At 48.8% G+C, this 25,503-nt stretch overlaps 1 protein-coding gene across 1 annotated transcript in view; it reads right to left on the bottom strand.

The window, feature by feature from the left end:
- GPC3 (glypican 3) overlaps positions 1–25,503 on the bottom strand; it is a gene marked incomplete at both ends in the record, with an annotated part of 144,239 nt that overhangs the window by 65,167 nt on the left and 53,569 nt on the right. The window contains one exon of the mRNA XM_080624486.1: positions 17,736–18,430. Within this exon, the coding sequence (XP_080480612.1) occupies positions 17,736–18,430 (695 nt within the window). The remainder of the gene's footprint in view (positions 1–17,735; positions 18,431–25,503) is intronic.

Below are 25,503 nucleotides of genomic sequence, written 5' to 3'. Positions count from 1 at the left end.
AGAATGGGTCTGCACATTCCATGCTCTGTGCTGGCTGGTGCCACCATCCCTGTAGTGAGCAGATCAGCAGGAGACTGTGAGGGTGCACAGGGGTCTGTGGACCTTCCTCCTCAAAGATGCCCACGGAGAGATCACAGATGAGACCTGCCATGAAACCACCCTGAGGAGACACAAGGTACACAGAGCTACAGGACGTGAGCGCAGAAGCAGCAGTGCCACAACAGCATCGTCGCTGCAGCCACGCTCTGCATGGGCATGGAAAGCAGAGGAGAGGTGGGAAATGGTTAGATAGTTTAAGCTACCATTTGTGATGACTCCCTTTGTTTCTCCCCAGCTCTGTGAAAAGCCCCCCCTCCCTTTCCCAAAGCCTGCCTTTCAGCTGGTGAAGCCTATTGAACCCCAACAGAAGAGCCAGTCCAGGATCAAGGATGCTGAGATGCACCGAACGAGTGGGGAGGGCTGGAGCAACAGTGGGGACAATGGCACCCCCCAAGGGCATGCTTCCAACAGCAAAGCAGCCGGGCAGACCAGAGCTGCCTTGTCTCCAGAAGGAATCACAGCCCTTCTGCTCCCAGCTCCAGCAAGGAGTGATGCAGCTCAGCCGCATCCTCACAGCCCTGCATGGCCTCTGGGTACCACAGGCTCCTGCAAGGGATGAAACCACAAACAGGCTCGAGTTAGTGTCCCTGACATGGGTCAGCAGATGAAATCTGAAGGTGGAAAGTTCGAGCAGAGCATCCAACTTTTGACTTATTTATCTATTCAAGGACCAAGTAAACTTTTCAGGAACAAAACCCAACCCTGCAGCCCATCTTGCAAAGTCATGGTGAAAACGATTGTCACATTTTAGTCAAACAACAACCCGGCTGCGATGTGAACTTTAACTAAAGTGAGAACAGGCAGCAGTAACAGATTGCAGCTCATTTGCAGGGCCAGCGTGGCGTGTGCTCTGGGAGGGGAGAGAAGGATTTCACAAACCATCTGCCAAAGTCTGCTGGGCCACAAGTGGTCCGAGGACAACAGCTCAGATACCCTGTTTCAGTCTTTCTCCCATTTCTGAGTCCCTGCTGCAACACATGAACCCGGTTTCCCAGTCTCCTCCTATTTTAAAGCAAGCTCTAAGTTTTACAAAGTCCACAAAAATGGCCCTGTGGGGCAGACAGAGAAGGATGACACAAGCCTCAGAGCTTGGGAGGGAAAAGGTGTGATGCTGCTGTGGTTTAAACCCAGCTGACAACTGAGTACCATGCAGCCATTCGCTCCACCTGCCCCTCCGTAGGATGGAAAGAGATAAAACCCAGGGTTGAGGTAATAATTTAATGATAGAAATAAATTAAATCTAATAATAGTAATGAAAAGGGAAATAACAAAGACGAATAAACTCCCCAGAAAACAAGTGAGACACAGTACAATTGCTCAGCACCTGCTGACTGATACCCAGCCCAACCTGAGCAGAGATCAGTACCTCGCAGCCAACTTCCCCCAGTTTCTAGACTGAGCATGACATTCCATGGTATGGAATATCCTTTTGGCTAGTCCTGGCTGTGCTCCCTCCCAGCTTCTTGTGCCCTTCTTCACCAGCAGAGCATGGGAAAACAAGAAGCCCTTGATCAGGGTGAGTGCTACTGTGCAACAGCCACACCATCGGTGTGTTACCAATGTTATTCCCAGACTAAACACAGCACTGCACCAGCTATGAGGGAATTAACTCTATCCCAGCCAAAACTGGGACTGAGTTACTACTAAGCAGCAGTTTACTCAGTAAACTCAGTTACTACTAAACAGTAGAACGTGGCTGACTCCTGCCACACAAGCATAAATGGGAACTTCAAAGCAAATCCACAGAATGGCACCACTGACTCCTCTCCTCGGGCTCCGCACGCTATCAGTGGAATCCTAAATAGACACAAGCCCTTATCTAAAGTATACTCGGCACAAGAGTCTCTTATTTGATGTCACACACACAGTCCCAGAACCTGCTGCAGTCTGAAACATCAGGCCACAGGAAGAGGAATACATCAACCAAACAGCAGCGTGGTTTTAGGCAATGGGGATTGAGGGTTTGCTTGCTTTTAAGAGAGTCTGCCAGTCACTGATAAACCGCTGCGAGGGGACACAAGCAAAACCCTCCCAAAGCCCTGAGCTACAAACACCAATACTGTAACAGCCGAAGCACGGTTTCCCTGCCCCAGCTCATTAACAAACCACTAATTAGCCAATTTCATCAGCCTCCTCCTTGCAAGTGTGACCCATGCCACGAGGGGAACATTTTGCCTCCTGCCAACCACTCCAGTTCTTTATTCTCGCCACAGGGAAAGCCTATGCCCACAGGTCAGCAGAGCACCTCGGGGATCCAGCAGCTCCCCAGCCCACTGGTGGCCAGCAATCCTTATGTCCCTAAGCCCGATGGGGAAGCAGCTGGTTCCTGATGCCCTCGGGAGCTGCAGGCCATGGAATGGCTCCGCTTTAGTGGGAACATTGATTTGAGAGGAGCACAGGGATGACACTAATGGAGTAGCACTATCAGCCTGCTCTAATGCTTCCCCATTAATTTAAAGTAAGAGGTGCCAGAGGACTGCAGGGAGCCTGTTTGTGACCACATGGAAATGACACACCACGAGCAGCAGGGACCAGATCAGCTACCACGGCTGCTTCCAGCTGGCTCAGCTCCAAGGGTAAAGCACAACAATGGTCCATGTGAGGGCCTGCAAGCCAACAAACTGGGACCACTGGGCTAGGGTTAAACTACAAGGCCAGGTTGGACAGACTTGGAGCAAGCTGCTCTAGTGGAAGGCATCCCTGCCCATGGCAGGGGTTGGAGCTGGATGAGCTGTAAGGTCCCTTCCAACTCAAACCAGTCCGGGATTCTAAATCATGTCAGAAGGAGAGTACTGACTGCAGCAGCAGGTTCTGTGCAAAGCATCACAGCCTCAGTGCAGCTGACGGAAGGCTAAACCCCCATAAGCACCCCCAACCCAGCTACAGCAGGATAGGATCATTATCAGCACTGGGGCCACCAGTTGAACCCACTCCACTGCCCAGGCATGGGGCAAAAACCTCTCACCTTGCACATTAGCAAGCAAATCCAGGGGGAAAAAGACTGGAGAGCAGCACACGTGTGATCCTCAGCACCAATCTGAGCATCGCTTTGAAGAGTAAGAGCGTTTTAAAGGCAATTTTCCAGGAGATTTACAAAAACAGCTAATCAACTTCCCCTCGGAAGAGAATGCATTAGACACTGCTGAATACCTGCTGCTGACGCTTCTCATCCAGTCCCTGAGCTCTGCTCTGCTTTAACGGAGAGCTTGCTTTATTCGACCTTTGCTTAAACTTTACATGGAGTTTCCATTTGTCTCCTCTGTGTGCTCTTCTGCTTATAGATTCATTCTCCAGGAAGACACAGTATTTCTTTCCCCTCGAGGGGATAGCCTCATTTTTGAAGATTTCCTCCTGCAATCTTCTCTGCTCTCTGGAGGTCCCAGATGTCATTTTACACCTATTCCCAAGTTTCCTTTGGGAGAAGCTGCACATGAAACTGAAAAGCGATTAACTCTTCTAATTGATTTGAACACAGCCTCTGAAAGGTGATTTGCTACGGTATGCACAGAAGAGACAGCCTCAGACCTCAAGAAAACCTGCTGCCTTCAACTGGTGCCCACGAAAACCTGAGCATCGTTCCGCAATGGAGCCCAGCTTGACCAGTAAGACTCAACAATGCAGCTGCCTGCATTGGTGCTTCTTCCCCAGTTCTTGTAACAACCTACTCTGCCACACATCATGCGTGTTATTAGCATTACAAAGAACACATTTGCACCCTGTTTATCTTCAAAGTAACCATAAAAGAGAACTTACAGTCTATTACTGCTATAGAAACCCGCTTAATTAAATTCTAAAGGGCTTAAACCAAAACTATACATTGAGATGATGTGGGATAGAACATAAACTTTTTAATAGTAGTAACCAAGCACATTCACCATCTCTACAGGTGTAATAAAAATGCTAATCTATGGTAATGTTTAGACTGTGGTTAATGTTTTGTCGTGTTAATTTCCCCAGGGCTTTTATTAGGCATTTAAATCTGCCACAGTGGCCCAGGGATGGCATCGCCTTCCACAGCATCACGCCAGGCTCCCCAGCCAGAGCTGACGAACAGAGGCGAAGCAGCACTTAGCTGGGACAAACATTCCTATTATGTGCTTGTAACCATTACATACATTTTGTCAGGAAGATGGCAAAGAGACAATTCCCACTCCCTCACTCTTCTCACAGCAGAAAATATGATTACGGGCATAAAAATGCATTTACAAGCCTTTATTTTCAGAAGCACATCATTATTAACTAAGCGATGATTGCGCTGGTTCCAGGCACTCGAGCAGAAGGAACAAACTGAGCATGGTGACACAGATGTCTTCTACAGACATTTCACTGAAATTCCTCATTAATGGAGTACTCAGTGTTATTAATCAGCTCCATAGGATTCCAGTCTCCATTATTCAGACATCACCTTGGAGGATTACATAGCAGACAACATCCTCAGTCAGGCGGAGCAGCAGGAAGTGCAGGAAGTGACCTCCTCCCCTCCGTGCCCAGGAGAAGAGCCTTTAATAATGCATCACCTTTAAATAATGCAACGCTATAACGTGTAAAATGCACACAAACACTAATGCTTAAAATAACAGAGTGCCTGTCACACCAGCGCCCGCGGTGGTGCCCCCCACGTGCTGCCAACACACGCTTCACATGCTCAGGGACCCCTGCAGCGGCCACACCAGGTTATGCTGAAGGCCATCACCACCAGCTCTTCAAACTCCTCCAGATCATAAAGGCATTAAGGAAGCGTTTTTAGAAGGAAATATAACCTCATTTTTATAGTCCATCCTTCACATAGAGCATCACAAGACACTGCAGCATCACAGCAGGAACACGGGGCCCAGAAAGGACCGATGGGTGCTCCTTCCCTGGCCTCATTTCTCATCTGCAAAGACAGCTCTGACCACCAACAGAGGAAAACAAGAGAGGGCTCAAGACTCGATGGAAGAGGGACTTTTACAGTCTTACAGTGACAGGACAAGGGGGAATGGCTGTAAGTTGAAAGAGGGGAGATTCAGTTTAGACACTACGAAGCTCTTCCCTGTGAGGGTGCTGAGGCGCTGGCACAGGGTGCCCAGAGAAGCTGTGGCTGCCCCATCCCTGGCAGTGTTCAAGGCCAGGTTGGACACAGGGGCTTGGAGCAAGCTGCTCCAGTGGAAGGGGTCCCTGCCCGTGGCAGGGGTTGGGATGAGGTGATCTTTATATTCCTTCCAACCCAAACCACTCCATAATATATTTCTATGAAGAGAAGCAAAGGAGTTTTGAAGGGCTTGAACCCTTGATGCTAACTGCTGAAGCTGGATGATCCCCATTTGCATTTCCCCCTACTGCATCAGGGTTCAAATAGCTTAAACCAGACTGCAGTTCCACCACTGCTCCCGTTAGGACATGCCACCCTGATCCCAGGAGGACCTGCTGCCCGGTGCTCCATACACATGCTACAGCATCCAAGGTACCTCCAGCACTGCATCCAACCACATCCTGACCCCTGTGCAGACCCAGCTTCTCCCAGGGCAGGATGCCCTTTCCCTCAAAGGAGCCGTGACCTCAGCTTGAGTGGAGCCCTTTCAAACCTACATGAAATAATGCAAACAAGATGTTGTTTCTTCCTGGCATTCCCAGCATGCAGCGTTTCACCCACGGAAGAAAGCTGCTTTGTGTTTGAGCAAAAGGCTGTTTATTGTTATTTATAGGTAGAGAGGAAGTTGGACTAAATGAGCACAGTTGTTCTTTCTGCTTTTATAATCCATGACATATAATTAAAGCACAACTTTTCAAGTCAGTGTTTCCCTCCAGTGTTTTGCTAATCCATATTTAACACTGAATGTGGTATTTCAGGTATGATGGTCTCACCTCAGCAGCACACCGCAGGGCAGGAGGCTCGTGCCCCAGCCATGGCCCAGACCAACCGGGACAGGCAAGAAAAGAGCATTTGCTTCATTTTCAGCAGTTTGCCCAGGCAGAGACGTTTCCTGGATCACTTAATGAACCCATTCTGGGTTTAAAATAGATCTGCACAATAGATACAGACAGAAACAATAGAAAGAGCCAATAGAAACAGCTCGATCTGTTTCTTAGACAACCAAAGTTAAGGCTTTGTTCTCGGAAGGAGTCATCAGCCTTGCCTAAAGGTGACAACAGAGCCAAAGGGAAGATGCAGGAGCAAGATCCAGAGAAAAGCTGGAGGGTGACAGACTGACCAAAGCCAGGGTGACAAGTGACAGTACCTGGAGCCAGGCTAATGGAGAAGCCCCAAGTCCCCAACGTTCTGTGTGGCTGATGTGGGACCGTGGCAGAGGCTGCTCCTGATCCAGGCTGCTGCTGTGCCTTCTGGACCATGATTCCCTGCAGAGGCTGAAGATATTCCAAACTCGACTAGGTTATTGCAACATGAGCCCCAAAGCACCTAGCTTGCCAGAAGATGCTGAGAGGGCTGGAGCAGCTCTGCTCTGGAGCCAGGCTGAGAGAGCTGGGCTGGGGCAGCCTGGAGAAGAGAAGGCTCCTGAAGGGGAGACCTGAGAGCAGCTCCAGTGCCTAAAGGGGCTGCAGGAAACCTGGAGAGGGGCTTTGGACAAGGGCCTGTAGGGACAGGCCAAGGGGAATGGCTTGAACCTGCCCGAGGGGAGACTGAGATGAGCTCTTAAGCAGAAGCTCTGCCCTGCGAGGAAACAGGCTGGGGCCAAGCTGGGCTAAGGGGAAGGCACCGGGTGCTTGTTCTTCTCTTTCCTGGTTAATGGGCTTCCTTCACAGATCTCTGTGGGGTTTAATATCACTCGACGTTTGTGCCTCTGGCGCTACAGAAAGGAACAATACCAAGGAAAGGAATCCCCAGCAGCTTAATTTGCAGAGGAAAACCAGATACCTGCCATCAGTGTGGAACATGAGCCAGCAAAGCGAGAGACAGGGCCTGTAATAGGTTATTTAACAGCAGCTGTGTCAGCTGGGTTGCAAATGTGGTCAATACCTACCAGTCCAGCTTTCCCCCTGAAGCCATCTGCAGAGATTCATTCAGTCTTGGAGAAATACATCCTTTAATAATTAAAATGTTACTGCCTGACGTTTTTCTTGTCGTTTTTTTAAGCCAGACCCATTCGATTTTGGAAGTATAAAGCCATTAGAATGTGTCAAGCAGCAATTAGCTACTGTACACTGTTTATTCTTCAGTATAATCTGTGAGTAGAAGGGCAATATTCTTAGAAACGCTGCATTAACTTGTTCCTCAATGACTTTAATATGGCTCTTTTCAAATTGCTGCTCATAAAATCTCAGGGAAGAAGAATTTCCTGATGATATCCCATCTCCTCAATTAGTTCTCTATCAGCAATCCAATAGCAAGTGTAGTATTTATTTAAGAGAGCACACAAGGCTATCACCTTAAAACAAGCAGGTAAAAGCAATGCCTGGCTTGCAACCTCTCAGGTATATGCAGATTTGCAGATTTATACTTCAATAAATGCTTGTAGTGAAACCATCCCAAAGGTTTTTACACCACTAATAGCATTTTTCCACTATAAAATGCCATCCCCACTTCCTGTGCTGAATGGAAAACCCTGCCAACCCCATAGGGTTTGGTACCTGAAATTCCTCCCCACTTGCCTGTCCCTTACAAATGACTACAACCCTATTTATTTTAACCTCCCCATAGGAATAACACACTCCCCAGCAGAAGCCCACTTTAGCTCCCTCCATCCACCTTTCCCTTTCCAAAGCCCAGTTTCTGCTAAAGCAACAATGCTGCAGGCACCAAACTCACCAAATCATTTGAATGGGTTTTAAGCTGCTGAATATCCTCAGCAGAAAACATTACAGGCATTTGTTTTCCAGCTGAGCCCAGAGCAATGCCACAGCATCCTCTGGTGAGGTTCTCCCCATGGCAATGCCATGGCCTTCCCCAAGCAAAGCCGAAACTAGAAGTGTAATAGCTGTTATTAACAGGAAGTGGTGAGAATACTTCCACACAGCGGAGAAGACCAGCTTGCTCCAAGCCCCTGTGTCCAACCTGGCCTTGAACGCTGCCAGGGATGGGGCAGCCACAGCTTCTCCGGGCACCCTGGAAGGTCTCTTTTGAAGGTACCAGATGCACAGTAATAGTTCCCCCTGACAGTCAGTCCTACCCGAACCCAGTTAAAGGTCAGCATCGAGATCATTTCCCCAAAACATGGCAGACAAGGTAAAAACACTCCCATTAGATTTTTGCTCATGATAAAGGAATTACATTTTTCCCAGGGACAAATCAGGCTTATTGAGAATGTAAATCATTCTTTTCTGTAAAGACAGAAACATCTGCAGGGCTTTTTCACCCACTTTGTTGAACCACTTGTTCATACATGCACTGTGGTTAGTACAATTGAATTAAAGAATGATTTACAGCATTAGATGAGCTTCTGCTTGATTGAGAATAGCTTTATCATGGAAATTGCTCTGCACTTTTAACCTCGTTACAATGCTGTATTATCTGCCTGATAAATTAACGTGACTCATTCAACAATAGGCTGTTTGCAGACAGCAAGGAAATTAATTCCAATTTATCACAACACCTTTCTTAATGCTGTCAAACCGAGTACTAGGATTTGATTATGAGAAGTGAATTCCAATAAACTAATATGCAACAATTCCAAAGGGGGGGGGGGGAGGGAGCATTATATTAGAGGAAAAACAAAAAAAATTACTAAATGCTTTTAATGCATCTGTATATGTATTTTTGTGCATCTTCTGGACTTTCCACTAAGCTTGCAAGCTGAAAGTTGGACATTGCTGCAGCTTCCTGAAGAGAGAAAGACCTTGCACCAAAACCTTCAGGTAGGAAGTGCTACTGAAGTGCTGTCTGGCTCCTGACCAGCAATGGGAACTGCATGAAGCAAGGCTCTATTCCGGTCATTTGTCAACATCTTCTGGGCAAACCCTTCTGCGCCCATCTCCTGTGAGCTACTGGTGCTGGTCAGAGCCATCCCAGCCTCCGCTCCCTGGTTTTGGGGCTGTCTCTTGGGGAAGAGACAGAGGATGGATCATAGAACCCCAGCCTGGTTTGGGTTGGAAGGGACCTTAAAGCTCCCCCTGCCACGGGCAGGGACCCCTTCCACTGGAGCAGCTTGCTCCAAGCCCCTGTGTCCAACCTGGCCTTGAACACTGCCAGGGATGGGGCAGCCACAGCTTCTCTGGGCACCCTGGGCCAGCGCCTCAGCATCCTCACAGTAAAGAACTTCTTCCTTGTATCTAATCTGAACTTCCCCTGTTTCAGTTGGAACCCATCACCCCTTGTCCTGTCACTACAGTCCCTGATGAAGAGTCCCTCTCAAGCATCCTTGTAGCCCCCTTCAGACCCTGGAAGCTGCTCTGACTTAAATACCAGCACAGGCAGCTGAGGTATCTACAGAAATCCCTGCTCTCTGGTGCTCTGGAGAGTGGCAGCATGAAGTTTATTTGCGCACTGATACAGATCAATAGGCGCAATCCAAGAGTTAATAAGCTTTCGGAAGACATCACTCACAGCACATCGGTCACCCCCAAATTACCCTCAGTAACCAGCAGGCTCCCTCACATTCTCCAGGCCAGTGGCTAAGAGCATCATCCCTACCACCGCTGAGGGTGAGGAAAGAGAATGAGGTGGGGAAATTGATTGTGTTTCAGAGATGCCTCTGCACAAAGCACAGCTGAATCCCCACTGCCACAGCTTGCTGCTTCTTTTTTAGTCCTTCTTTTTCGCATTTTTTCCTTTCTAAACAGAAATAACTCTGCCAAAGTAGCTGTAGGCTATCAGCACAGCTTCCTGCAGCCAGCCTGCTCCCACTCCAACGACTCTTTGGCAGAATAACGCAGTTAGCAGCAAACTTCACCATCCAAGAGCAGGGGCTGAGCCCTCAGGGGGTTATTAGTGGAGCAACACAAGAGGTAGGGATGGGAAAGGCCACTGGTTCATTCTTCAGTAGCACAGAGAGGTCAAGAGGACTGCTTGAGAGGTCTGCTGGCAGCAAGGGGGGCATCACTGCAGCGGATGGGATTGGACTGGATGATCTCCAGGTGCCCCTTCCAACCCCAGTGATTCTGTGGTGCTGTGAAAACCTGCCTCAATTGCTCATTGCAATCTTTTTCCTTCAGCTAAATGCATTTGTAGGGGTGCATCTTTCACGCCTCATACCTCGAAGCCACTTTACAATAAGATGTAAAAATGATATAATTCACAGCACACAGGCAGAGAATTCAGAATGAAGCAAAACGCTCATTGCAACCCAGCCACTGATCCTCTCCAGCACAAAACAAGATGCCTCAGCTCCACCTGGGCAGCTCTGGGCACTACTGCTGCTTTGCAGAGGGCTGCTTTGAAGTTTCTGGTTTGTTCTTGGCTCATTCATCAGCATTGCTAATAGGAGAGTTAGTTCTAGTTTTAAGGCAGCAACACTCACGGGGGTTACTGTCACTGGGAGTAAACTCAGCGTGGTTAAGATGAAGGATGCCCGGCGAATGACCCCGGATGGAGGTCGTAGTGGAAACTGCAGTCACGGATAATGAGGCCAAAAGAGGGTTTAGCTTAAAAAGCATAAAGAGATGGATATTGGACTTAGCAAGGAGAAAAATCTGCAGGAAAGGAAATGGGCCAGAATATATTTTGCTAATAAGACATCTGTGTTAATCGAGGTTGCAGAGGCTGCAGCAATCAGGACAGTGACCGAGGAAGCCGTGTCCATGGGGCTGCTACTTGGAGGTTTTAGCTCTGCTGAAAGAAAAGATGTGTGGCCAGTTTAAGAGCAAATCCCAGAGGCAGCTCCCTGATTCCCCAGTAAGTGTGGAGGGCAATGGCTTGTCCGCAGGGACAATCTGGATCAAGCTAAGTAAAAGGAAAGGCGGTTCATGGCACGGATGTAGCTTCTCTGCAGGCTTCTCGGAAGGGTCAGCCCTGACCTAAAACCTCCTGTTTCTCTCCGGCATCAGTTGGTGGCATCTTTCAGGTAACCCAAATCTGGATCTCAGCAAGGACCCTGAGCATGAGGCTGGTTTAACTGTGAAGGAGTTCCAGCTGCAAACACCCCCCAGAAACGGGCTGTGCCCCATTCCCAAGCAACAGCAAGTCTCCCATGGCTCCTGAAGCAGCAGAAGCCTCAAGACACCCAGAGGGAATTTTCCGATGCTATGATCTCTGGTTCAGCCTGAAACTCGTGGCTTTTCCACTTAAATCCGATTCGTTTCAAGACCTCACCTTATGTCCTTGATCATTACAATTTATTACTAAGTGAGACAGTTTGAAGTTTCAAAGCCCAGTGCCCAAGGAACAGACAGCCCTGTACAGCCCCTCCTGCAATGCACACAGCCTGGACTGGATGACATGGTCGTCAGCTCTCTCCTCTCCTAAATATCGCATGTCCAGCAGCCAAATCCAGCTGCAATGGGAGCCAGCAAAAAGAAGAGAAATGAGGAAGGAAAAAAGATGCTCTGTGCAGTGCAGGAAGCTGCATAAGGCAGTCAGGCACTGGAACAGGCTGCCCAAGTCAGTGCTGGAGTCACCGTCCCTGCAAGTGTTCACACACCATGGAGATGAGGCCTCAGTGCCATGGGTTAGTGGTGGCCTTGGCAGGGCTGGGATAAGGGTTGGACTGGAGGAGCTGAAAGGGCTTTTCCAACCGGGTTGATTCGATGTTTCACTATTGCAAAGCTGTGCGCCCTCATTTCCAAATGGTAAGACCCCATACTGCACCACTTCCTCCACCAGCTCTTCCTAACAATGCCAGGGCATGTTGGAACCAAGCATCTTTTTAAATGCTTGGGAGCCCACTGCACAACAAATCAGCTCCTCCACTGAAACTAGGCAGAGGTCAAGGCACAGTACATGCAGACAGGTACACAGAACCACTAATCACATCTCCATGAGATCTTTGGGCTTGCTCTGACTTCAGCTCAGAAAAGATGCAAGACATCCCACCACGTGCAACCTGCAAACCAAGGCATGATGTGAAGTGAAATAAAGCCAGGCTCAGCGGGCAATGTATGAGATTCCCTCCCAGAAGATGCAGTAGCCCCAGAAGCTCTTTCTAAGCTGCACAGCAGGGATGAAGTTGTCACCAGCTGAGTGATCTGCCTCTGACTGAAGTCAATGAAAGGATTCGTGTGAGCTTCAGTGCAAAGCTGGCTTGGGCATTAAAGGCACTGTCAAAGGATGACCCCCCATGCTGCTGTGTGTATGTGCAGGGAGGAGGGGAAACTGTTAGCAGCTATCTTCTACTTTTCATTTAACAAACAGAAAGTATCACTGCAAATTCCATTGCAATGGCACAAGGTGCTAGAGGACAGAGCACGTCCAGTTGAAGTGACAGAGGGAGAGCAAAGAAGAAGAGGACAATATAAAAGTTTACAGACAGAAGCAAAATCAAATGCTATTTCAAATAAAACCCATGTTGATATTCAGTGCCAGAGGCAAGGGATGGTCCAGAGCATCCATGCCAAAAGCCCCTTTCAAAACCAAGACGCAGACCCTTAATTTGCTCCTCTGTAATTCAACATTAAACCAAAGATTTAAGGCCAGCAGCATCATGTCGGATAAAAACAGTTGACACTGGGTTGCAAAACTGCAGGCATGAAGAATTTATGGCCTTATTCTTTCAACAACATGGGGATTTCTATATGAAAAGCAACACCTCATAGCCTTGCCGTGTGCTTCCCAACTACAAGAAAATCATTACTATCTGAAACCTCTTCAGAAAACTAATCATAATACAACTGAGGTGTTTTCATGACCTTGCTGATACTGTCCTTGGTGAGCAGGTTGGTTGTTTCCTGCCTGTAGCAGGAAGAGGGGCTTGCTTTAACCTCTGCGTTCTCAGGCACGTTCCACCACCTCTCACAGAATGGTTAACAGAAGTAGATGCTAAACACACCTTGGGATAACTTTGAGTGGGTCTGAGATTACTGAAAACCAAATCCTCCCGTTTTCCCAGCTGTAAGTGAAAAATTGAGCTGGCTACCAGCAAGCAATAGAGAACAGCCTGAGGGTTAAACCTGGCCAATAAAGAAACTGAGAATACAGAGGCTGTACATCCAGCCCAGGAGTGATGCCAACAGAAAGCAACCTGTATCAAAAATATAGAGAAAACAACCTCGGTGTCTCAAAGGGAATGACTTCCTGAACAGCCCTGGAGTTTCAAAGCTTTCCTCACAAGTCTCTAGCACAGAAATAAATCCATTAGCAGGTAGGAAAAGCTCACTGGAGCTCCCCGCTGCTGTAACCCACCAGGCAAAGCAGCCTTCAGGTGAGCCAACTCCAAAAGCAGCTCCCAGGCAAAATCACCCTTGCACGGCTGTGCTCACAAACACACTGAGTGACTATGGTGACAGTGACATCTTCATCCGTGGGTGCTAAAAGTCCTTTTACTTACCTATTCTTGATCTGCATCCTTGCGCATCTGTTGGTACTGCAAATTCCTATACACTAGTTTGCCACAGAGCAAATAGCTTCTCTCTGGGGAGCTACAACAACCTGTGTCAGCACCTCACCACCCTCGCAGGGAAGAAGTGATGCCTAAGAGCTCATCTCAATCTCCCTTTTCAGCTTGAAACAGGCATAGCAGTGCCCTGACTGGGAAATCACTGCATTCACACGTTCAAGGCCAGGTTGGACAGGGTTTGGAGCAACCTGCTCCAGTGGAAGGTGTCTCTGCCCATAGCAGGGGTTGGAACTGGATGAGCTTTAAGGTCCCTTCCAACCCAAATCATTCTATGATTGTATGATTCCCAGACACATCAGCTCCACAGCATCTCCTGTGCCTGACCCTACTAACACGCAGAGGCCCTGCCAAGCAGAAAATCTTGCTATTCAAGGTAACTTTAGCTCCATGTCCAGATGCAGACACACCACACCACAGCTAAAGGGCAGGAGAAATCCTGCCACCTCCATCCAAAGGGCTGGGCATGCAGGACAAAAAAGTTAATGCAGCCAGCATCCCCATCCCTCTCTTTGATGAGTCACACTTGCAGCGCATCCTCCTCTCCACATGCAATACATGGTACAGCCTCACCACAAGCCACCCACCTGTCTTGGTTCGTGTCTCACTATGCTGTGAGGTGCTGATGGTTCCCACTCTGCTGGGATGGGCTCAAAACCTTGATGGGTTACAGGGGTGGAAAAGAGCATTGAGAAAAAAAATACTTCCTTGGATAAATAATCCAACAGCCTTCACACCTCAATTCTGTAACCTTTCCAAACGCATCTATAGAGCTGGCTTAACGGGGACAGCTCAACCCGTTCAGTGGATGAGGAACTGATGATGATCGCACCCAGAGCTGGGGTCAACAGCTCAGTGGCCAAGTGGAGAGGATGGTGAGGCCCAGGGTGCCCAGAGAAGCTGTGGCTGCCCCATCCCTGGCAGTGTTCAAGGCCAGGTTGGACACAGGGGCTTGGAGCAAGCTGCTCCAGTGGAAGGGGTACCTGCCTGTGGCAGAGGGGCTGGAGCTGGAGGAGCTTTGAGGTCTCTTCCAACACAAACCAATCTGGGATGCTGTGATTCTAACCCCAGAGGAGATCAACTATTGGCTATGTAAGACACCCAGATCTATTGTCTCTCTTGCACTTCCAACAGCAGACAAAGCATTAACTTCAAGAGGGGTGGGATTGAATATTTGATGAAGTTTATGTGTAGTGCATCCCTCTGATTGTCAGTGCTAGAGAGCATGAACAGACTGAAATCACTCTCCTCTGCATTCAGGATTAAACTAGCCACAAGAGGTAGATGTACCAGGCACATTTTCAACCAGAAAAAATACAACAGGTAAGAAAATTAACAGAGATACAGCCCTAGACAGAAATTTCCCCACTCTGCCCTGAGACTCAGCCTCCCTGGTGCAGTATTTTAACAGCCCATTTTAGAGGGGAAGTTTTTAAACAAACGAAGTGTAGAAATAATAAAGCTCTAACACACCCCATCCATCCCTGACAAATCAGCTGTTAAAGCAGGGCTTGGGATGGGAACTGCCTGCTGACATCTTAGTGAATTCACTCTTCCACATTGCTGTGTACAGAGCAGCACAGCACCAGCACAGGCTGACATTGAGATGCATGCCTGGAGGCACACAGCATCCAAAAGCAGATCAACTTTGACTCCTCATTGTGGGGACTGCAGAGCTCCTCAGACACCTGCCTGGAGGCCCTGCAACACCTCTGCAGCTCAACTCACCTGCCCTTGGCAGCCAGGTCTGCTGCAAGCTATAAAAGGGGTCTATGTCCCCACGCAAACACCTGCACCCAGGCTGGGGGTGCAGGACAGGGGGACAGAGGAGCAGTCACTTGGAGGGAGGATGCTTGGTCAGGTAATGCACCCAAGGACCTGAAATACCAGGAGGGAATACTACTGCCACAGAAGTGCCACCAGTGCTGCAAGAAACCAAAGCAGCCCATAGGACAGGCAAGGACAGTCGTGTTGTTGTTCAGGCTGTAATCACTATGGGCATGGAAGAGAAGTTTTCCATAATTCCAGAGGATTTTAAAGACAATTAAATAACCTGTCATTAGCCTTAATAACATACATGTGCATTGAACTTTGCCTACAGAAGCAGTGGTGGCCATAGTCAGTAATAACAGAGGTTGATATGAGGATCCAGCACAAGAGCAAAATCCCACATTTTCAAAGACAACTCTCATGACATTTTACACGTTGATCTGATGATGATGTCTAAAACCAATCATATTTACAGGATAACAGTAAATACAACTGTTTGCCACTGATACAGTCTTTAAAACCCAATGTGTGCTGATAAGATTAACAGAGAAACTTCTATTCCAGCACAGCTGAAGAGTAAACCTGTATTCTAGCCCTCACGGGCAGAGATGCTCACTCCAGACCCAGGTGCAGACCAGCATCAGGCACCTGCAGGGCTGGAGCTCAAACTGTCAGCACTGCCAATGCTGTCATACTTCTCTATGAACAGCTCAGTCCTTCACTCGTAGAAGAAGTTGCTCTGGGCTCAGATTTGACAGAAGAGCCTCGGCTGAGCAGCACTGGTGTTTGAAAAGTAAGCTTGAAAAACCCAATGGCCATTCTCTTTCAGTGCCAATTGCCAGACAATTGGCTGGCCTGCCTTAGATTTTCTGTTCCTCTACACTTCTACAACTAAAAACTGCCTTAGAGCAAATAAAAGAATCAGTAAGTATTAAATAATTGAGAGGAGTTATGTTTAGCTGAGTACCTACCTCTGTAAGGCAGTAATGAATTCAAACAGCTCTGTAAGTATGAAAGCACTGAGTGGTTTTGCAATCGTCAGCAATTTCCTATTTTAAAGGAAGTCAATGTTCTGCTTTGGCAGAGGATGGGCAGATGATGGCTCTACTGCCATGGCTTGTGTTGACCTCAGAGGCACTCCAGCTACTTGTTGTCCCACAAACACCTTCTCTGTAGGCAGATCAAGGTCTCAATATTCAATAATATAACTGATAACCATGTTCCTTCACTGTATACATAGAATCATAGAATAGTTAGGGTTGGAAAGGACCTTAAGATCATCCAGTTCCAACCCCCCTGCCATGGGCAGCGACACCTCACATTAAACCATGCCACCCAAGGCTCTGTCCAACCTGGCCTTGAACACCTCCAGGGATGGAGCATTCACAACTTCCTTGGGCAACCCATTCCAGTGCCTCACCACCCTCTCAGTAAAGAATTTCTTCCTTAGATCCAATCTAAACTTCCCCTGTTTAAGTTTTAACATCTTCAATAAAAAGGAGGACAAATACTTCTCCTTTGAGGACTGTAATGAACATGAACAATGAACATGAGTGTGTTTGCAAAACTTGCCATACAGCGTGTAAGGGCTCTGCTCTGCCTTAGCAACTACAAAGCAGAGCAGGTTTGCTGGTGCATAGCATCCTGGATGCTTTCGCTCACAGCTGAATATGTCAGCTGCTCTTTGAGATCAAATAGGCTCGCACTACAAGCAGAAGTAGGTTTTATCTCTTACTGCCTTGGAAGTCCCAATTGGGCTTAGAGCTGAGCTGAGTGCTCCCTCTTGCATATGCCATTATCACACCTTTAACATGACTTCTCCATCTCACCTGACCTCAAGCTAAACCTACAGTTACATCTCTGCCCCTCTGCTGTTCCACAGAGGGTTGGCAGGTTCTGACTGATGGGAGAAGATCCTGCCCTGGCTCCATGGCAGCAGAAGTTGAGCCTAGCAGAGCCACCACTCTTGGACCCTATCAGCTGGTCCTGGGGACATGAGAGATGCTTGGCAGGCTGCTGTGAAACAGGGGTTTCCTGCAGGAAGGGGCTGAGGCATGCAGGCTGAAAGCAGTGTCCTGCTCTGTATCCCGGAGCCTCATGGGCTGCCCGTGAGTCCTGTCTGCACACTGCACTGGTATGTCTCAGGCCATCACCAAGCAGAGGTGGCACATAAGATGGCACAGGAGAGTGCTGCTGGCTAAATGGCACACAACACAAAATCCATAAGCTGATACTTCCATGGTCCTTCTCCTCTGACCGCCCCAGGCCCCACAAACCCCAGTTTCAAATACTACCAGAAGTTTTTGAGGGGTGGGGAAGGAGAGAGGAGCTGGTAATAGGAGCATTTAGAGTTTGTTGCCTGGAGGAAAGGGGGAGGTTGGTTTCAACATGTAGAGTTTGTGGTACAAAACAGCCCTGTCATGGCAGCAAGCTCATGGAACTACTCACAGTTGTGGAGAGCTTTCCTTCGTTCTTCTGCACATAGATGATTGCATCCCGTACTAAGGAGAACAGGTTCAGGAGGACATGCTCCATGTCATAGATGCCATGCATGCCTTTGGTCAGCCCCTCCAGAGCCCTGATGTACTCTCTCCAGTGGTTATCGATCTCTATGACACCCGCCAAGCACCCTTGCATCACCACGGCACAGTAGCTGGCACAGGGCTTGGCCAGGAGCAGCCCCTGGCAGTGTGAGCAGTACCACATCTTCAGCAGGGCTCGGCCACAGTCCTTGCTGAACTTTAGGTGGTCAGTGGTGTTGATCACCTCAATCCCCAGGTTGAGAGCCTGCAGAAAGACTCGGGTGGCCTGCAGCGACTTGGACACCTGCGTCATCATCATCTTCGGGTAGTTCCCAAAGACTTTGAGGTCTCTCCTGGCTGCCCGCAGGCATTCAGCCATCTCCACGGAGGGCTCGGGGAAGCCGGGATTCAGCAAGTGAGAGTAAACCAGAGGAAATAAACTGTCAAAGAACTCATTGATCATGTCATTGACACTGAGGTCAGAGCCCAGGATGTACAGAGAGACATCAGTAAAAAGTTCTCCAACAAACTTCAGCGCTCTGGGCCCCATGCTCTGGTAGTGGCTCCGAAACATGCTGTTGGTGAAGTTTCTTGCGTGTCGCACTACAATCTCAAAGGCTTCTGCAAAACACAACAGAAAAGGAAAGAGCTATGAAGAGATGAGCTCAGTCACAGGGATTGCTGCTGCAAAGTGATCCCATCCTGCCCAACTTGGGTCACACACTTGCTGGCAGCCGCGCCTGCTGCAAACCCATCTTCAGGGGAAACCCCTGTGTTCTTTAACACCAGCTCCGTTTCAAATGGCAAAACTCTCTGATCCAGTCAGCATTTCAGCTTTTAAAGGAAATATTGATCCCACAAAAGGGCTAGACTGCAATTTCTTTCTCCCCCCCTTACACATTGATTTGATATTAACAGGAATCCTATCTCCAGACTTAATTTTAGACACAGATAAATGGCTCACAAAGTGTACAGTGTTTAAAATCAGGAAACAGTAAATGCTGACATTCCATTATGAAAAGGAAAATATTTATAGGAGTGTAATCGCACCCGGGATATTTGGACTCTACCCCCAGCACCAGCCGTGCACGAAGTGTCCTCAAAGGCATTTGAAAAGCCCCTGCAGTGCTATAGCCTTCCTGAATGCAGTAGGCTCACTTCAGCTACACATCCAAAGTTGCATCTGCCCTGGACATGTGCTGCTCTGTGGTCCAAAGTGATGCTGAGGATCAGAGATGCAGCATGAGTGCCCAGCCAGGGCCACTCTCACACAGCAGGTTGTGCCACACTGCCCCATGAAGCTTAGGGACCATCAGTTTGCTGGGAAAAGCCAGGCTGCATTTCCCCCTCTCCACCTTCAAAGACTTGAGGACGTTCTGCCCATTTCTCCTGCACGGAGCAAACAGGAATGCCTCCAGCAGCAGCAGTTATTCCCTTCATTACAGCCCTCCTCACCAGGCTTCCAAAATATCAATACCCATATATGTAAAGACAACATCTCAAGGGAGACCTTATAACCATCTTATAACAGCCTTCCAGTACCTAAAGGAGCTATAGGAAACCTGGAGAGGGGCTTTGGACAAGGGCCTGTAGGGACAGGCCAAGGGGAATGGCTTGAACCTGCCCGAGGGGAGACTGAGATGAGCTCTTAGGCAGAAGCTCTTCCCTGGGAGGGTGCTGAGGCGCTGGCACAGGGTGCCCAGAGAAGCTGTGGCTGCCCCATCCCTGGCAGTGTTCAAGGCCAGGTTGGACACAGGGGCTTGGAGCAAGCTGCTCCAGTGGAAGGTGTCCCTGCCCATGGCAGGGGTTGGAGCTGGAGGAGCTTTAAGGTCCCTTCCAACCCAAACCAGGCTGGGACTCTGCGAGCCTATCGACAGACACCCCAGTCTGAGGAAGCCACCAGGGCAAACCTAAGGCTTTCTCTCTACCAGCCTGTGTTCCCCTTTCCAGGATACTGTTCGTAATATGCTAAGAACAATGAAGAGCCTCTGAGCTGACAGGTCACTGACACCCAGCCATGCAACCGCTCCCAACTGCGTCACTCTGGAAACACACATCCAGGCTCAATTTGCATGAAGATCATCATGGTCAATATTCATGGTCAATATGTCAAGGGAACGCTTAATTTTTAACCCCCTCAGTGTTATCTTTCTCATTTGTTACATTGGGGATGCAGCTGAGCATCTCCACAGGGGCTCAGCATTAACACCAATCTGAGCAACATCAGGCCTTGCTGCTCGCCCTGCAGGACCCCTCACGTTCCTCAAGCGCTTTTGAAACCATCACATCTCCAGGACTTCCAACTTTTGCTTTCTGGTGCATTCTGTGCAGGAGGGACAGAGACTCAAGCCGTTTGCAGCCCCACACCAGCATGCAGAAAGCTGTGGTGTAAGTGGTGAGGCAATAGAACAGATTGCCAAGAGAAGTGGTAAATGCTCCATCCCTGGCAGCATTCAAGGCCAGGTTGGACAGAGCCTTGGGCAACATGGGCTAGTGTGAGGCATCCCCTCCCCTGGCAGGGGGTTGGAACTGGATGATCTTAAGGTCCTTTCCAACCTAAACCATTCCATGCTTCTATGAAGCAGGGATCAAAGCACAGCTATACTTTTGCCAACAGTCTCCATCCCATCTGGTGCCTGTATATCTCCCAAGCGTGCCACTGAAGCATTTTGTCCACAGCACCCAACACCCCCACCAGGACTGGCCCAGAGCAACCATCTGCATTCCCAGATGGAGCAGTCCTTCCCACCAGCACAGACTGAGGGATGCAGCAGAGCAAGGACAGAGCCCTCCCTCCACGCCTGCCTGAGCAGCGCAGCAGACACCTCACTCCTCACTCCCTACAGAGCACTGACACACACGATGTGCAGCACAGCAAGTTCTGGTTGCACTGCTATTAAAAGTTTTAAAACAACAAAAAAGTCTCTTTAAATAGGGCACATGGATAACGAAACTTTTCCCTTCTTTATCCTCAAGAGCCCCAGAAGAGCTTTCACCTCAAAGCGCACAAAGAACTTTTTGGACCAGTGTTTTCCTGCCAGCCCTGCGGCTGGTGCCAGAATTGTCATGCTGTGCTTCACCGTTCGCCTTTAACCTCCTCTCTCTTAGTTCCCTTAGAAAATGCCATCCTCTTCCCTTCCCTCGCTCCTCTGTGCTCTGCAAGCTCCCCTCAGAGCCAAGAGACTCTTTGCTGATTAGAAAACCAGTCCAAGCTCCTGTGTAAACCTCCTGCAGCGAGGAACGCTTCAGAAAGGAGCCGAGAACAGTGGCGTAGCCCAGGAGCGTGCACACAGAGTCCCACTGCTTCCGAGGTCATGGCATGCACATCGTTTCTATCATAATAACTGGCTAAGTGTGTCTATTTTATGTGCCTTGGAGCTTTGGCATATACCCATTAGAGAGTGCAACAGGCACCATAAAAGCACATGAAGCCTCCTGCTGCCCTATTAATACATGCAAGAAGTAATAAAACTCAGGAAATAAAAGGAGAATCTTGTACATCCAAACCCTCTCGCACCCAACAGCCCCGTGGCTGCTGCGTCTGAAATACTGCCTGCAAAGGGCTGGCTGCAAGAACATTCAAGCTCCAGCAGCAGGAGTGAACCATGACCAGACCCTGAGTGCTTCAAAGAGGAGGAAACTGTGTGGGTCCGTCCCCTGTGCTCCCATGAGTAAGTCTTGTGTGGAGATGGAGGGAACGCCCTGTTATAAAGCACCACTGGCTTCTGATCCCCCACAGCATCCCACAGCCTGGATTTGCTGCTGGTAAAATCCTGCCCTTCTCCTAACATAGCATTACTGAAACTCCTGTTTCTGGAGGACAATTGAAGATTTTCTTTGTTCTATTATTAATTTTTTCTTTTCATTTCAAGGATCATTTCAAAAGCTGCAATTTAAGAGCATCTGGTTCTCAGGTCTAGATGAAACACAGTAAATACTTTCATAGCAGTGATAACAGAGATCATCCAGTGGATGATCAAAGCTCCTCCAGCTCCAACCCCTGCCACGGGCAGGGACCCCTTCCACTGGAGCAGCTTGCTCCAAGCCCCTGTGTCCAACCTGGCCTTGAACACTGCCAGGGATGGGGCAGCCACAGCTTCTCTGGGCACCCTGGGCCAGCGCCTCAGCACCCTCACAGGGAAGAGCTTCTGCCTAAGAGCTCATCTCAGTCTCCCCTGTTTCATCTGGAAGCAGGCAGAGCAGTGCCCTGAGTGCGGATCACCGGCAGGAAAAGGAAATCACTGCATTCAAGTGATCAAGTGAAGTGTTCAAGGCTAGGTTGGACACAGGGGCTTGGAGCAAGCTGCTCTAGTGGAAGGTGTCCCTGCCCATGGCAGGGGGTTGGAACTGGAGGAGCTTTGAGGTCCTTTCCAATACAAACCTTTCTGTTCTTTCTGCCCCTTTGCAAAAGATGGTTTTCTAAGGCCAGGCAGTCATCTCCCCACATTTAAAGCCTTATCTTGACCACATAAAGATAAGCTTTCAAAGTGGAGGAACTACAACATGTTTGTTATTCCATTAGTAAAGACAAGGCTCAGTTTTATCTTTTGGATGCCGGCCCAGCAGATCATCACAGACAAGTTTACAGCATCACCATTATGTTGCTACCTCCCTGTAAAAGCTTCAAGGCTATCTCCTCCAGGACCTTACGGCAGAGTGGCAAACGCTCCCAAACTATCCCAAACTGTAAAACAAAAAGCTGATTTCCATGCAGCAGCTCTCCCTTGCACTCAGCATGGATCCCTGGCATCCAGCTGAATTCCACCCTCCGCACATGATGCGTTTTGTGATTCACTGCACCTTTCCCTGCATGCTGCTGCTCCGATGCGCCCCTTGTGCAACATTATACACAGCACTGCCCAGTGCTGCACTTGGGACCAGTTTCAAACCTCAGGAGCTCTACACAACAAAACACACTTTAAACGCCTTTTAGGCGTGAATGTGCCCCTTCTGCCCCAGTAAATCTCATCTATGGATGCAACTGCTCCAGGGCTGCAAGTGAACCAGCTCAGTGCATTTGCTGCAGCCCCTCTCCTCGTGTCCCTGGTCTGATCCCCAGACTTCTTCCCTGGAGGGTCCCTACTTACAGGACCTGGCACCAAACTCTCTGTGCAAGGCATAGCAATAAGCACAGGAGCTGGAGAGCCTCTGGCATGGTCAGACCTCTCCTGTGAGCAATTCCTGCTCTCTGGCACTTCCCTGCCAATGGCAAAACCTCCTGCAATGACCTATTGATGCAAACCCCTCTCCCTTCACTCCTTAGGACACAAATCACATCAGCAAAGAACCAGGCACTGGAATCCCTCAGCCCATGGGAATTATTTCCATCCTGAGGCAACAACATGGGTCTGCAGGCAGGGCAGTGGAGAACTCCTCAGTTAATCTGGTCCTAACACAACTGCTGCATCCCCTTCAGGCTTTCTACATCTGTACAAGTGCCACAGGCCTCAAACCATGCTCAGCCCCTCAGAAAAGAAACCACCAGCGTTCCCAGATGGGAATTCAAACGGTCCTAAAGGAAACGCTACAAGTTTGAGGTTCTGTAAAAAGCTTTTTCTGACACGGCAATTGCTGCAGCATCACTTGGAACCAGCTAAGGAGCCATCAGCATCCACCTGTGAGTGAGCTCTGAAGAGGAAACACTTCTTTAATAGCTCAATGAGTCAGACAGCTTCAGACTCATCACAGCAGCCCCTGCTCCTGCAAGACACAAAAGGGCTCACCAAGAGACAAGTGTTTGCAGGAAGGGGCTGGCTGCCACAGGCACTGCTGCTGAGAGGAACCGCGGGTTGTTGCTCAAACAGCAGGTAATATTCATCTCCAATCTTGGGAAAGTTTGCCATATATTGAGAACAAAAGGAACGAAATCCAAAAGGTTTTCCCTTGGCAGCAAGAAAAGCAGACTCCAGATTTGCTCTGTTATGATTTACACGATACTGCAAGACTTCAACAACATTATCAGGGCACAAAAGCTCTTCTAAACAGCATAATTACTGTTGTCTGAGGATTACAAACCCCATCAGCTGGTGCCACTGCTGTTCTTACAGGGTTTTGCTCTGAGCACATTTGGGTTTAGAGCTTAGGAAATGCTTCTTTTTTGCCCCAACTATGACAGAGCTTTTGGAATTACTTTTACAATATTGTCACTATTAAAGTTATGGACTCATAAGCTCGGGAGCTTATGAGATTCACTTCAAATTGTTAGTAATAAAAATTAGAACAATTCAGTTATTCTCTTCTACATTTTAAGCCATCAAGGTTTGCACTTTGTACCTTTGCTCCATTAGACCAAGAGAGCAAAGGTCTCAGTCCAGCCTTTAAATGAGAGGGGGCTCCTCCTCTTCCCAGCTCCATGCCCACCACTCTCGCTCCCATGGGAGTTAGGCTCCAAAGGCAGTGCTGCTCACCAAAGCCAAACCATTATGCTCCTGTCAGGGAAGCATCTTCTCCTCATTAGCTGTGCCTTTCAAAACGCCAAGCTCCAAAGCCATTCCTTTTTAATTGCTCAGCTTATTTAGTGCCCTGTTACTTTGAAACGCAATCCCTGAGGTTTCTAATAAAACCCCTGTATTCTACATCTCATCATACCCACTCCAAACACCCCAAAACCACAGTCACATCCTAGGTAACAGTCCGACTGCTGAGCAATTAGTCACACTGTGCTTCACCCATGTATTATTTACATCCCATGCACAAAACCTTTGTTAATGCAGACAGCAGAGCCCAGCACCACAAGCTGCTGCAAGCCAGAAGGAAGGAGACAAGAAACACTGCTCCCGCAGCTCTTCAGCTCCAACCAGCCCCAGCCTGGACCAGCCCTGCCTGGAGGGGGGCTCTTGAAGCGCTCCGTACCCCACACAGGCATCCACAGCTCACAGCAGCAAAAGGCAGGGGCAGGGATGCTGGAGCACAGGGAAGGAACTTTTCTTTTGATGGGCACCAGGATGCCTTGAGAGATTCCCTGGAGACACTCGGAAGTACATGGTCTAGCAGAAGGTGTTAGAGGGTTGGAACTGGATGATGTGAAGGTCCTTCCCAACCCAAACCGTTCTATGGTTCTATGAGTACTCATTTCAGTGGTGAAACCTACACTCTAAGTGAAATTTCCAAGAAATCCCCAAATAGCTCCCAGCAAACACCTCTCAGGAATGACTCTGCATGGAAACCTCTTCGGGAACTTCGTGCTTGAGCACACGGCTGTGGTGCTTGTGATGAAATACAGGTTGCACACATGTAATTTGTTTCCCCTGAGCATCAAGGGATACTCTGCTTTGTGCAGTGACAGATGTGTGAATGTAGGAGAGATTCCTGAAAATTTCATGAGGACAAAGCTAAAAATACAAACAGAGCTGGAACAAAGGGTGGATGAAGAGGATTCCCTCTTAAAATCAAGGGGAATGTGAGGAATAAGGGCCCAGAGAAGCACGTCCAAACCAAGCCTTGGGAGCACAAGTCGGAAAAGCCGAGACAGAAGGATGCAAGAGGCTCCTGCAGCAAAAAGGTAGCTGTGCTGTGCTGGTAACCTGTTACCAGGATAGATAAACCCCTCCTCATGCACCCCATCCTAGTGCTGAAGCCCACATAAGGGTTGGGGTTCAAGTCCAGGCAATCGAGAGAGCAGGGAATAAACTGCTGTTCCACAGGGCAGAGGCTGCTGGGATAAGAGTGATCCCACCGAACACAGAGCAGCAGGA

This window comes from Psittacula echo (assembly GCF_963264785.1).
Source record: "Psittacula echo genome assembly, chromosome: 8".
Lineage (NCBI taxonomy): Eukaryota > Metazoa > Chordata > Aves > Psittaciformes > Psittacidae > Psittacula > Psittacula echo.
The sequence above is the reverse complement of the archived record's forward strand: the minus strand, read 5'-3'. Positions and strand labels throughout refer to the sequence as shown.